General features: G+C 35.3%; 2 protein-coding genes across 5 annotated transcripts; one reads left to right on the top strand and one right to left on the bottom strand.

Annotated features, from left to right (window-relative positions):
- The first annotated feature begins 519 nt into the window (after window positions 1-519).
- Window positions 520-3,392, top strand: LOC103446599 (transcription factor bHLH112). Of its 4 annotated transcripts, none has more exons than XM_008385739.4 (7): window positions 553-939; window positions 1,063-1,123; window positions 1,415-2,048; window positions 2,133-2,258; window positions 2,386-2,451; window positions 2,575-2,640; window positions 2,843-3,392. In XM_008385739.4, exons 1-7 carry the CDS (start codon window positions 774-776, stop codon window positions 3,044-3,046), a joined length of 1,323 nt encoding a protein of 440 aa, XP_008383961.2. In that variant the 5' UTR covers window positions 553-773; the 3' UTR covers window positions 3,047-3,392. The 4 variants fall into 4 exon arrangements, with proteins under 4 accessions (XP_008383958.2, XP_008383961.2, XP_070662890.1 ...); XM_070806789.1 differs by having other exon boundaries at window positions 601-939; window positions 2,575-2,634; XM_008385736.4 differs by having other exon boundaries at window positions 520-1,123.
- A 5,105-nt stretch (window positions 3,393-8,497) lies between these two features.
- On the bottom strand, window positions 8,498-12,077 carry LOC103446600 (NAD(P)H dehydrogenase (quinone) FQR1-like). Its single transcript, XM_008385740.4, has 4 exons — window positions 11,942-12,077; window positions 9,901-9,994; window positions 9,068-9,330; window positions 8,498-8,907 (listed from the first exon to the last, which is right to left on the bottom strand). The coding sequence occupies exons 1-4, from the start codon at window positions 11,962-11,964 to the stop codon at window positions 8,676-8,678; spliced, it is 612 nt and encodes a 203-aa protein (XP_008383962.1). The 5' UTR covers window positions 11,965-12,077; the 3' UTR covers window positions 8,498-8,675.
- Between the last annotated feature and the right edge of the window lie 1,700 nt (window positions 12,078-13,777).

The following is a 13,777-nucleotide window of genomic DNA, read 5'->3' as shown; positions in this document are numbered from 1 at the left end:
GTGGGGTTGGAAATTCAGAACATAGAAGCGTAACCTAATAACCGATAATCATTTATACGCAGCCCATCTAGTCCCCATGGGTCCTAATCTTGAAGATTTTATACTAGGACTTGCACTTTTCCATTATTATTCTAAGACCCTGATCAAATTTCAACCGTCTGATTTCAACAAAGACAATTTAAAAAGAAGTAAGTTATTCTTCCAAAACAGTGAGGTGGCGGTCAGATCAAACACCATCATCATCATCATCCCTTTATTCACAAGCATCACCATAAGAATTTTCCACACAAAAATAATATAAAGAACATAGAATATAAAATAACTATTAAAAACCGAAAAGAAAGAGATGAAGCATAAAAAATAGGTGGATAGACTATAATAAACTATAATAAATAATAATAATTTCAAAGCTAAAAGAAAACGCAAAGAAAATTCGATTCGGAATGCTCTCTCTCATTTGTCCAATCATCTCCCTTAAAAAAATGTCAACCGGATTCCCGTAAAATAAATTGCAACTACTATATCCGTACCCACCCTACGGGCTACGGCCCTAACTGTTTGATATATAGAGTTGTAAATTGCAACTTTGCAAAGCTCGCAAGACCATATTTCATATTTCCTAATTGTGCTATATATAGCTTATAGCCTCCCTCTCTCTTATATGGTGAATACTTCTACTTCGTGAGACCCAAATACAAAGAGGCAAATTAAGAGCAAGGGATATATTTATTAACGAAGGTTGAAGTATTATTACTTTTGAGCTGAATAATATTATGGCGGAGGAGTTTCAGGCCGGGATTTGTGGCGGCAACTCATGGTGGAATTCATCGAGACACGTGCTGGTGGCGTCGCCGTGTTCTATGGGTTTTAATGATCATATGGGGGGCTTCGGCTACCCCAACGACATGGTGGACATCAAGGCAACAAGGTCTTCCTGCGGTGAGATTAATAACTCGGTTTCTGATGATCATGACGATGGTGATCATAGTAAATCTATTGCTAATTTTGATCAATATCAAGATGTTCAAAAGCCTGATCATGATCCCACCTTGCAAATGCTAGGTTTTGGTCTTCCATCATCGTTATCTTCAACACACTCAGATTTTAACCAAGCTTTGCTCGTGTAAGTTCTTTTGATTCATTTGCCAGCTAATTAAATAGCTACTTCTCTAAATTAGTTGAAACCCAGGCATGAAAACCCTTGATTATATTAATCTGGAAGAAGAAGGAGCTTCAGAAGAGAGAAAGAGCAAGAAAACGAAAGCAAAAGAAGAAGATAAAAGATCTCTTTGTATTTCTTTAGTCTTAGTTGTATCATTGATTTAGAAAAAGAGACTAATTTGATATGAACTTCTTGATTGGAAAATTTGAATTCATAATACTAATTAGCTTTATCATCTTATTTATCTTGCAGTAGTCGCAGTAGTAGCGGAAGAGGTGAGAGCAATTTTCATAATCCTATGCTCCAAGAAGATATGGGTTTGAATGCCAAGTTGAACACCGCCGCCTTAGGCGATGAAGAATCGTCTTCTATCATAAATGGTTTCAAGCCCATGAATCAAGATTTCTCTTTAGACCAATTAGGTTCACCATCATCTTCTGGCTTTCCTATAAGCTCATCATCTTCAGCTGCTAATTCTTATGGCTTCTCCTCAGCCTTAATGTTGCAAACTCTATTTGATTCTGTACCAGTACCTCAAACCCAACCCCAGCAATCACTTTTCAACAACAATCACTTTTCAAATGATTTGTTCTTATCACCTTCTCCTACTAGTAATTGTTGGCCGCCGAGATACTCTCCAAACAGTTGCCTCAGACCCTCGTCGCTTCCAAAGCAGTTACAACCTGGTGGCAACGGAGGCAGCGGCTTGCAATTTTCCAATAACATTAACACTCCCTTCTGGAACGCCCCCGCTCCCGCGGCTTTAAATCCAGACAATACTGTTCGATCTAGTAATGATCTTTTTTCCTCCTCACAAGCACAGTATACAACACCTTCTCCGTCACCATTTCATGAAAAGAAACCCAATTCCAACAACTTTACCAAGGTAATTCATGAAATTTACAGTTTACCTATTCAGCATATATGACAAAAGGGTTTGAGGCTAATGATTCAGATGTTGAAATTTTAGGCCAATACTAATGAAGATGTTCAAGACTCAAGCTCATCCGTTGTAAAGAAAAGTAGCAGCAGCGCCGGTGAACCTGTATTCAAAAGAGCTCGAATTGAAACACCTTCACCCTTACCGACTTTTAAGGTACAACACACACATGTCTAATCAAGCTTTTGGCAGCAGCCATCGATTGATCAGCTAGCAAGCTTTTTCTTTCTCAAAGTGATTTTTAAAGTTTTAATTAAAGCTTGATTAATTTGTTATTGATTAGGTTCGGAAAGAGAAGCTTGGGGACCGGGTCACTGCTCTCCAGCAATTGGTTTCACCTTTCGGAAAGGTGAAGTTTTGTTGTTTTCTTCTTTATTTTTTCGAGAAAAAAAATACTTTACTAATTTGCTAAATAAAGGAATTCATCTAACTTACCTTGAATCCTTTTTGTTCTTTTCTTTTTCTTTTTCAGACTGATACAGCTTCTGTCCTCCACGAAGCTATTGAGTACATCAAATTCCTCCACGATCAAGTCAGTGTATGTTCCTTTTAGTATCTTCCTTTTTTTTAGTCTAGACTTGTTAAAATTAGGGAACCCTAGTTGCCTCTAGAAACAAAATAAATAATTGTTTAAATTGTTTTATGGTTTGTCCTTAAAAAAGAAGATAGACCTAACGAAATTCTTTATACAAGTCTGGTTTTAGTTCCGATGTAAGTTTTTTCTTCATGTAATATTTCAGGTTTTAAGTACTCCATATATGAAAAATGGAGCTCCCATGCAACAGCAACATGGTATTGATAAAATGAGGGAGGCCTCGGAAGGAGCAAAACAAGATCTACAAAGCCGAGGGCTGTGTTTGGTTCCAATTTCAAGCACATTCCCGGTTGCTAATGAGACCACCGCTGATTTTTGGACACCAACATTCGGAGCAACCTTCAGGTGATCGGCAGAGAAGAGCTGATGGAGCCAAGGCCTAAATATATATGGTGCATGCTGGGCCAACTGCTAGCTGAGGGAGCGATTAATTATTAGCTAGTGACCATTTCTTTATAATTATGTAAAACCCTAATATTATTAGGTGGGTTTGGAACAGGAACAGGTGCTAAATTTAGCGGAAGTTGACAATATTAGGGTTTAGCGATATTAAGTTGTTGACAAGAGCTGAATTTAGCAGATGGGGTGTGAAGAGCTGCCTTTTGTTCCTGTTCATGTACGTTGAGGGTTGGCACCAACACCTTTTCATTATCTCAGAGAAGAGAAAAATAAAAATTAAAGCGATCTTTATTGTAGTTAATTGATTTATATATTGTATATATTGTTGATAGTTGTAAGAACAGGAGAGAAAGATGAGTGAGTGGAGATTATATTTGGTTGGCGTTTTCACTTTTTGAATTCGTTTATTATATGTTTGGAATGTGGTAGTGGGAAGTCAGAGGTCGGCCCACTATTCCTGCTTTTAGGGTTTCTGGTGAATCTGGTCATGACTTATGAGAAAGAGAGGGCGAGAGAGACAGAAGGATGTGCATGCGCAAGTACATGTCTTTGCGCGTGTAGAACCAACAACCCTAGCATTGCTATATGTTTTATCCTTCAATATTTCTTCCTATGGAAATGGCCACGCAATTATAATTAAGATTCGCCCATTAAACATATAACAAGAACTGAAGAATCCTTATGGATAGATGGATAGGGTATTGAATTTCTAACTATGCGTCTCAGATTCGAAATTCTCTTTTTCCTATATTAATCTAATAGTCTTATACCCTAGCATTACTATATGTTTTATCCTTCATTTTCTTCCAATGGAAATGGCCACGCAAGTATAAGGTTCTTCCATTAAACATATAACAAGAACTGAAGAATCCTTATGGATAGATAGATAGGATGTTTCATACGTCCCAGGTTTGAAATTCTCTTCTCCCTATGGAAATGTAATAGTCTTAACCCTAGCATTACTAGATGTTTTATCCTTCAATTTCCTCCTATGGAAATGGCCACGCAATTATAAGGTTCGTCCATTAAACATGTAACAAGAACTAAAGAATTCTTATAGATAAGGTGTTGGATTTCTCCTTATGCGTGCCAAGTTCGAAATTTCATTCTCCCTGTATTAATGTAATAGTCTTGACTCTTAAACCTTCCCCTTCTGCTTAATAATAGTATTTTTTTTAAAAGAAGAAGAAGAAGATGTATTATAGAAAAATTACCTGAAATAATCAATTTATAAATTCTAATAATTGAAATATAAAAAAATTCATATTTGACCGATATGTTTTTAACGTTAGATAATGTTGAGAATGAATCTCATATTAAATGAATAATGAACCTTATGTGGGCTTATAATTAAGTTAGGCTATTCCTATATTGCTAATTGGTTTTATAATGGAACCTTAACTTTCTTTATAGTATCAGAGCAAGTTGTCACACGTGTGAAGTCAACGGCCACAAGTGCCCAATGTCACACAGTTCGTGTTGTCCACGTGTTAAGCTTGAAAACTCGCCACATGTGAGAGGGAGTGTTGAAAATGAATCTCACAATGATGAGAGAAGAGACATTGCATGAGCTTATGAATAAGTTGACTACTCCCCATATTGTAAATTGGTTTATGGTGGAAGCTTAATTTTTCTTCAGATATGATGTTTATGTTTAATTCATAGGTAGTGCTAGGGAGAATATCTATTTAAATCATTTTATGTAAAGCATATGACGTGGTTACTGATGATTGAGTTATTATTTAAGTGTTGATTAACGTACTTAATTCATATTGGTGACACATCACATGGTTAATTTGCAAATGTGGTTTAAAAATTATTCTACCTATCAGTACTCTTAATTCATATGTATTATATGATCTATAAGTCGTCAATATTTGATTTTGATGAGTTTAGAAATTAAAATTTATAGAATAATTATTTTAGTCAATTTCCCTATATTATATATATTTATGTTTGTGAAGAAATAAATTAAGTTATCGTAATCTGAGTCATCAATTATTTGCTTAGCAATATAAACATATGTCTGGTAAAATAACACCAAATTCGGATTCTCTTTGTGTGGATTCCAAGAATCTGTAAATCATGTATGTTCATCGTACATCGTGCAATCATAAATTATTTAAATTTTTTTATTTAATATTGAACACAAACAATACCTGACGAAAACTGATTGCACGATGTACGATAAACGAACACGATTCAAGAATTCTCAAAATCCTCACAAAGAGGATCTAGAGAGGAATCCTGTTGGGCTATCACCTGTAGTGTTGATTATCTTTTAACTTCTACGATTCCATGATCTACATAATATTATCCTTGGTGGCAACGAGCTAGAAGTCTACAACCAGCTCAGTTTAATTTAATGGATTTGGATCCTCTCTGAGGCAATTGGTCGGGATCCTCTTGATCGGTGTCTGTGGGCCGTTAGATTTTTATCAAATGGCTACAAACAGGAGGGCCCTCTAAAAGTTATAATAATTGTAGCCGTTGGATAAAAATTCAATGGCCCACAAACACCAGTTAGGAGGATCCCGACCAATTGCCTCGAAGAGGATCCAAATCCTAATTTAATGGCCGGATCCTTTTCCTAGGGATCTTAGGGATTCCGTGTTTGTGACCATTCATCGTACATCGTGCGGTCAAAAATCATTTCAAAATTAAAATTAAATATAAATAATACCTAACGAAAACTGACTACATGATGTACGATGAATGTTCATGATCGCGCGGATCATTTTCCTAATTTAATTACTCATTTTGCTTTTTTGTGTTTGTTTATAGGCTAATGCTAAAGAGATTAAATTTGAAAACAAAATTTGTAAACAAAATTATGAGTTTCCAATATGAATGAGCACGTTTATCAACATTTAAGTAATACACCAATCATCAATTTCTACGTCTTTTAGTTTCACAAATTTTGTCTATAAATTTAGTCTTCCTAACATTATCCTTATTTATATAGAATGAGGATCCTCTTTGTGAGGATCCTGGAGATCCTTCAATCACATTCGTTCATCGTACATCATGTGGTCAGTTTTCATCATATATTGTTTATATTCAATTTTAAATAAAAAATTTATAATAATTTCTGACCGCACGATATATGATAAACAGATATGATTGGAGGATTCCAGAAAGGATCCTCATTTATTTATATATTGGAACTTCAATCAAAGCATCACTGCATGGGCTGAAAGTTTTCCTCACTTTTCCCAACACGAACAGTGCAGAAGCAACACTGTATATGTATTGTTACTTTCAGAATTATGGCTCATCATTTGCAATCTAAACGAGAGAAGTGATCATATCCAAACAGAACCTAATATATACAAAACTCCTGACGAAATTATGGCCGGTAGAACTTGCATACTTGTGCTATCTAGTAAGCATAAATTATATTCATAACTCCATATATAGAGAGAGAAATGTTAAGAGACTCTCTCAAAGCATAACACTCCATAGATTTTTTGTCATCTCATGTTTTTGACATAATATTTTATAATGTTGGCATGAAAATTAACATTAAACTATAAGATGATAGAAAATCTATAGAGAGTCCCTTAACATTCCTCATCGTACATATACTTATTACTTTGAAAATCCCACAGTATATTTTGGGTGTGTATATGTTATATATTACTAGTCATTGTTTGTTGAAATTAAAGTCGCTTTGAACAAATTCCAAATTTTGAAAACCAAAGAGCCTAATCAAGAAGAAGCTTAAAATTGAAGAATCCCTATAAAAGATGACTAATCATGAGAGAAAGCAAACGAAAGGTACTTTAATGGTTCAAAATCTGTTGGGGATTGGTATCTCTTGGCGCCCACTTTATCATCTTTTTGTGACTTGTGAAATTGATCGGCGGAAGGGTGTGATACCAAGCACTTTGAAGCATTGGGATCAGTACCATTTGCTATAGCTAGCTTCTCTCTCTCTCTCTCGACTACTCGATGGAATATTGAAATCTGTAATTATTTTCTCAAAGCTTTGGCATGGTACTTAGTACTACTAGGTTTACTTATTTGAAAAGATGAAACATAAAACGAATACTTAAAAGGAAAGCATCTTGGCATCATTGTGTTGTGTTGTAGTTGTAAATAAAGCAAATCTATGACTTCCAGCAATTACAAATCTTTACTTTAATGGATCAATACCTCTTTTTCTTGTTTTGGCTAATCAATGAAGACTCTATCTCTGTCTTCTTCTTGACGTTTTCCAGCTTCAAAAGGCTTATTTCTTTTAAAAATTTTGAATCTTATCTTCCACCCCTGTTACCATTACATAAAGCTTCTAATTGAGTTTTAAATGAGTTTGAAATACGCAAACTTAAGTTAGACTAGTTCGCTATTGTAGTGTGTTCGATTTTTGGCACACAGTATGAATCTTTCATCTTGAAAATTAAAATTTAGAGAATCACGTTGTTAAAATAAGTGGAACTACATCTTTTCCCACTTACTAGCATGACATCCTTATTTTTGAGCCCAAGTGATACCTCATTAGTTCTTGGACATGGGCTCACTATTTCATTTGGGTGCCTAATTTACTATTTTAGTTTCTTCAAGTTACCCCCATAACTTTTAGATGACCATCCCAAGAGATAGAATGAAAATTCCTGGGAAAGGAGCCTTTGAGGTTAGCCGAGTGATGAGAAGGTGGATCGATGGGTTAGGATAAGGATAGCTTCAATATTTGATTCCTCCCATGTAACAAAAAAATATATCCTTTAAACATGGGACAAACTCCTTCTGCATATGGTGATATGCAGAAGGAGTTTCTCCAATGGACTTCATAGACTCCTGAAGTGAATGTGATAAGATCACTTGCACCATACTCATCATGTAGATATTCAGCAACGTTAAAGGTGATGAAGCTATGGGCAGCCACTTGTGCCTTTGATAACTGGGGCTCTTGGGCCATGTTTGGTGCATATGATTGAATAGAATAGGATAACTTACAATTTTTAAAGTTACAGTGTGGAATACCGAGGCTTAGGCCATGTTTGATGTATTGGATTGGATTGGATAGCTCACTAGATTCAAAACTATGTTGTACAGTGTGGAATACTGAGGCTTAGGCCATGTTTGATGTATTAGATTGGATTGGATAGCTCACCAGATTCAAGGCTATGTTGTACAGTGTGGAATACTGAGGCTTAGGCCATATTTGATGTATTGGATTGGATTGGATAGCTCACCAGATTCAAAGCTATGTTGCATGGCCTTAGCATTCGTGGGATAACTTCTTTTTTACATGGGAGGACTGGCCTCATTTGATATCTGAATGTGAAACTTCTCACAGCCAATGCTCTATCCAAGTTACAATGAATGGTGTAGCAACTGGTAAGAGACCGAGATCTCCAGTAAAGTTTACATTGTATACTGTATACAAGCTTTAATCTTCAGTAATAAAAACTGTTTATTCAATAATAAAACTTGTTACAACAATTAAATTTGACAAAGCAAATTATCCTTTACGAAAACACGAAATTGCAAATTGAACACTGGACTGAGAATCAAGAACAGAAGAAATGAAAGTATGGAACACTCAACAGCGATCGTATAATTGATCATCATAATTAGGCAGATCCCTTAAGCTTCTTTGCGATGCCAGCAAAGTACTTTCCCTGGTGGCTAGCTGTTTCTAGTTCTAGATCAGAAGGTTGTCTTGTGCCATCCCCAGCATAAGTTCCCGCACCATAGGGGCTTCCACCCTTGACCTGCTCCATCTCGAACATGCCAGCTCCACTCGTGTATCCGATAGGCACAAAGAGCATTCCGTGGTGAACAAGCTGTGTAATGGTCGTCAAGCTGCACGGTTTCAAGTAAATCAAAAACAGGATAAGAAAAATCACATTGCAAACATTTCAGTAAAGTGCAACGCAATAGGGAAAGAACGAGAAACAGTTCAAAAAATCCCTGTAATTGTACACCTAATGAAAAGAAATACTCTTGTTGGCTGAAAACTTACGGGGTAGTCTCTTGTCCACCACCTTGAGATCCAGTGCTGTAGAAAATTCCAGCGGGCTTGCCAGCAAGTGCTTGAGTTCTCCATAAGCCTCCAGTTGAATCGAAAAATGCTTTAAACTGTGCAGCCATCATTCCAAATCTGGTAGGGAAACCGAAGATTATCCCATCAGCCTCCACAAGTTCCTCAGGTGAAATTACAGGCACTTCACTCTTTGGTGGTGCACCCATTTTTCCAAGAACTTCTGCTGGCAGTGTTTCTGGTACCTGTTAAGGCGCCAAGTATACTGAACCAGGTTAATTACTTTGAAATTTTTCAGGAGAGAAATCAATATCCCTTTCAAAGACAAATTATGAACACAAGATCCCAGCAAAAGAATTAATGCTATTCGTACATTTTGATTAGAAACTCAAGTCAGCTTATCCTTTATCCAAAACTGCATGATTGTCCGACTTTTAAACTGCGGAAACCAATATGTGAGCTTAAGCTAGCGATTCAAGATATCTCTGTATTCTAGAAGCTTAGTCACTAAACATCAAAGATCAAACTAGAAATTTTAAAAGAACACGTCGCTTTGGGATAAACTACAAGTCTACAATCTGCAATAGCAGCCTCATGGTTGTTGCCAAAATGTGCAAGGAACATTTATGTTTAACAAAAGGGTAAAAAAAAAAATATTTCCTGAGAGAACTTGCCTAAGAACAAAATTAATGTAGCACATCCAACCCGAGGACATGTGACACACATGCATAATTATATGCATACAGATACTCTGACTAACAGATGTTTTCTGTAGCTGTGATAATTTTGTGTGTTGATTCAATGACAATAAGTACCTGCCACAGTTTGGCTTCTACTCCTTCGACAGATTGAACTCCTTTTAGTATCTCTTCAGCCAACCTGGCAACATGTCCGTACATAGAATAGTACCTGTAAAATGCATAGCATATTTAAAAATTAACTCAAATTGGTAATAGCATATAACATTTGGAGATCAGTATTTTATTGTAATAATCTTCTTTGAAAGCTAAAACAAAACTGCCTGAAATTGCTGGCGAATTCTTTCATTACACCATATACGGGAACGAATGTGGTGTAAAAATGAAATTTATGTAGCACTACAACAGAAAATGTTTATCATTCAACTAGCCAAAAGAATATGGTAGGACAATGACCAAAGGGAGACTAAGCATGTAACAAAACTTTCAATTAACTTGCCAGTGACAAAAGATGATCAAATAACCTTCATGGAGCCTTAAAATATACCCGTGTGATTAAGTGTTCGATTGTTTGACAAGAGTGTAGAAGAAATGTAAGACAGTTCAGAAGCAAATGTAAATATTGACAGGGACTCATACGCATATCAATATAAACAGAAAGAACCAAACTCAACAATGATGCATTCTGGGGCCACAGAAAGCAGGAAAGCAGAGGCCTTGCATCTCTCTCTCTCTCTCTCTCTCTCTCTCTCTCGGTTTATGATTTCAAAAGGTAGGTCAGATATCACAATCACTTTCGAATTGTTACTGGATAACAGCACAATGTCGTTTAAACCTTAAGACTTTCAATCTATTCCAATTACTAATCCCTCCTTTTCTAGATATTGACACATACACACGGTAGTGTAAAGTTCAATTTCATGAATCGGTCATGAAAATCAAAGAAAAACAGGCCTCTGTCTCACCCTCCCTCACCCCACTCAAGACCGGGAACAAGAACACAAATGATTGGAAATTCAAAACATTAAAAATACCTAGAAGAATACAAGCTAGACATTTTAGGCCACTAGCTGCAACCTCACTTTTCTATGAGAGCAGATAAAACTTCCCCTAATCTTTTGAGTACTGGATGTTAAACTGAAACCGATGGGACGATAGGAAAACTGCAATACTTTCTACCCAAAACAAAAGTGACATGTAGCTATAGAGATCTCGATCCCACAATACAACCAGCAAATAATATGAATTATATAAATTTATTTGTGATGCTTTAAGTTTGACTTTCAGTAAACAAGAGAAACTGCTCCCTATTTTTTTTTTTCCCAAGGCAGATTAAGAAAACAAATTAGCACTCCCAAGTAAATTAACACTAGATAGATTAACCTTAGCAGATGTTTAGAGGTAATCATTTACTACGAAATGTTCCAATATATTGTTCTTCCAAAGGCTTTTTAGCCAAAATGGTCATTGGATTGGGATAACTCTTCATTTTGGTCCTGACATTGAAAATTGGTGAAAGAGGTCTCTGAGTTTGTCCATCGTCAATTATTTTGATTTTGTGAAATATCTCCATTAAATAAAAAAGTAAGTGAAATGATTGATTTGACAAAAATACTCTCAATTTAATGAAGATTTTTCACGGCAGATCAAAATCATTGATTTCAATCTCAATGAGAGAAGAGTTATATTAATCTCAGAGACCATTTTGGCTAAAAAGATTCTTCCAAATAACAAGTCAACAAAAAATGCCGAATGCAAATTCCACACCATCTCCAACAGAATGCCAATCTTTTCCATTACTGAACACACAACAACACAATCCATCACCTCCCAGGAAGCAAACTTGACAAACCCAGAAAAAGATTTCATTTTTATTCATCAAAGATGATAAACATTTACTTAATTTAATTAAATAAACAAACCCCAGAAAAACTAATATGGGAGAAAATAAAAACACTGATCAACCCAGAAAAGATTCATCTTTATTCATCAAAGATCATCTACATTCACTTAAGTCAATGGAAAAAAAAAACCCAGAAAGCATAAAATGGAAGCAACTAGAAACACCATTATCTACTTTTACGAACACAAACAAGTTTAATAAATCACTAAGCAATAAAGAGAGAGAGAGAGAGAGGGAGGAGAGAGAAAGGCTTACACAATGTAGACTTTGGTAGCCATCTATGGAGGTGTCTCTCTTTCCCTCTGGTTCTTTTTTGTGTATGCGCTTGGGGTGCACCAACCATATGGGGGGGGACCCTATTTATAACGCACCATAAGCCTTAATTTTAATTCTTTGTATAAAAAACCTTAATTTTAATTTAATGTAATTTATTAGACTTTGTTAATGGAGGGCTTAAACTATTATTAGTGGATCGTGTTTTCTTGATACGTAATGTATACGGTATTGTTGATGTCATACATATCTACCCCATAATATTCTCTGTATTCTCCATATACCTATGGAAATTGATTTCCATATTTCTCCTTTTGCTCATCTACATTTATTTACATCATATGATTCTTTGATTTATTCACTTTAAAGGTAAGAAATATATATGAGATCGATTCCTGCTGTGGTGAATCACAAAATGGTGATCTGAGAGGTCTGAAATGTCTTTGTCAGTTTTTCTGTCATCCAAAATGATGGACTGTGGTGGCTAAATCACCAGCTGATCATTTTTTTTCTTAAGAAAAGAGGTAAGAAATATACGAGGATGTGCATGGAAGAGAAAAGAGGCCTACAAAAATTAATTTTCTACCTTGTTACATCAAATACATGATTTTTTTTTCTTTCAATTTTTAGGTTCCGGCTATTGTACAAATACATACTTAATCTGATTGCATGGATATTCCATCATCATGACATAAATCATATGTCATTCATAGGTCAACGTATTTAACTTGTATTCATACTATAAAAAGTCAAAATATTTCACGCAAAATTTTCATTTTCAACATAATTTTGTGCTAGATTGAAAGCGTATTGATCAAAACACAAGGTTTGACTTTGACCATATCAAGCATTCTAGCACAAACCATCCCATAATTGATTATTCTTTTTTCTTTTTGTTAAAAAGGAGACCAGCTGGTGACCGGAAAGACTTACAAAGATATTTTAAGCTTTCTTTAGTTTCCATTGTGTGATTCACCAACACTATGAAACGAAAATATAGGTTTGAAATTCGTTCCAAGTCACGGAGCCACCCCATGGTATTATTATTGAGTGTAATTAATTTAAAGATAATAGGGTGATGTATTATTATTATTGTTATTATTTTAAAGATAGAGTGCAATGTACTTAAACATAATTTGCAGGGAAAGTCAGGTGCTTATGGCCAAACCACGTGGTATGATTTGAATTAACCAATCACCATCCCCATTAGGGATATGTGACTTTGTAGATGTAGACGCCTCCCGTAACTAGTAAAATACAAAAAACAAGAAGAAAAATATATTTCAAGTAATTAAATATTCAATTTACAAATTAAAAAAAATGTATATCCCGTATTGTGCGACCAATACTTTTGCAAATTGGAAGAAGAATCAGCCCAGATTCAAAGGTTACAGAAAGTCTGAGCCGCCCAACCAGGTTTAAATTAAAACTCTGATTCCCTTGTTGTTATATATGGTTTGGAAGATTATTCATCAATTTTTGTGTACTTTAAAAATATATTGTTCTACTTTCGATATGGTGGAGGTTATTTATGATGCAAGTTTCGGTAATACAAAAGATACAAACGTTATTTGGAATGATTCAGTGTAAAGCGTCTGTAGGTGGTTTTTACGTTCGCAGTCAAATCTCAGAGCTGGACCTCCGGTGGAAACTACCAAGCAATATATGATGGAGGCATGCAGGAGGATAGGAGTTTGGAGGCTTATATCTGACATATTCTGCAATATAATGTTATAAATTAACATTTGATTTTTCTGTTACATATAGTTTTCATTTTTTTATTTGTTATGGAGAAGATATTAAAAATCAAAAAAGAAA

This window comes from Malus domestica, chromosome 10 (genome assembly GCF_042453785.1).
Source record: "Malus domestica chromosome 10, GDT2T_hap1".
Taxonomy (NCBI): Eukaryota; Viridiplantae; Streptophyta; class Magnoliopsida; order Rosales; family Rosaceae; genus Malus; species Malus domestica.
This window is presented reverse-complemented; position numbering and strand designations above follow the sequence as displayed.

Bases quoted from the DNA above. Each gene is read 5' to 3' on its own strand.
- LOC103446599 (XM_008385736.4), top strand. From the start codon at position 774: ATGGCGGAGGAGTTTCAGGCCGGGATTTGTGGCGGCAACTCATGGTGG. The intron at 1,124-1,414 runs GTAAGTTCTTTT...TTTATCTTGCAG, and splicing joins TTTAACCAAGCTTTGCTCGT to TAGTCGCAGTAGTAGCGGAA. The intron at 2,049-2,132 runs GTAATTCATGAA...TTGAAATTTTAG, and splicing joins ATTCCAACAACTTTACCAAG to GCCAATACTAATGAAGATGT.
- LOC103446600 (XM_008385740.4), bottom strand. From the start codon at position 11,964: ATGGCTACCAAAGTCTACATTGT. The intron at 9,995-11,941 runs GTAAGCCTTTCT...TGCATTTTACAG, and splicing joins GCTACCAAAGTCTACATTGT to GTACTATTCTATGTACGGAC. The intron at 8,908-9,067 runs GTAAGTTTTCAG...GAAACCGTGCAG, and splicing joins GGTGGACAAGAGACTACCCC to CTTGACGACCATTACACAGC.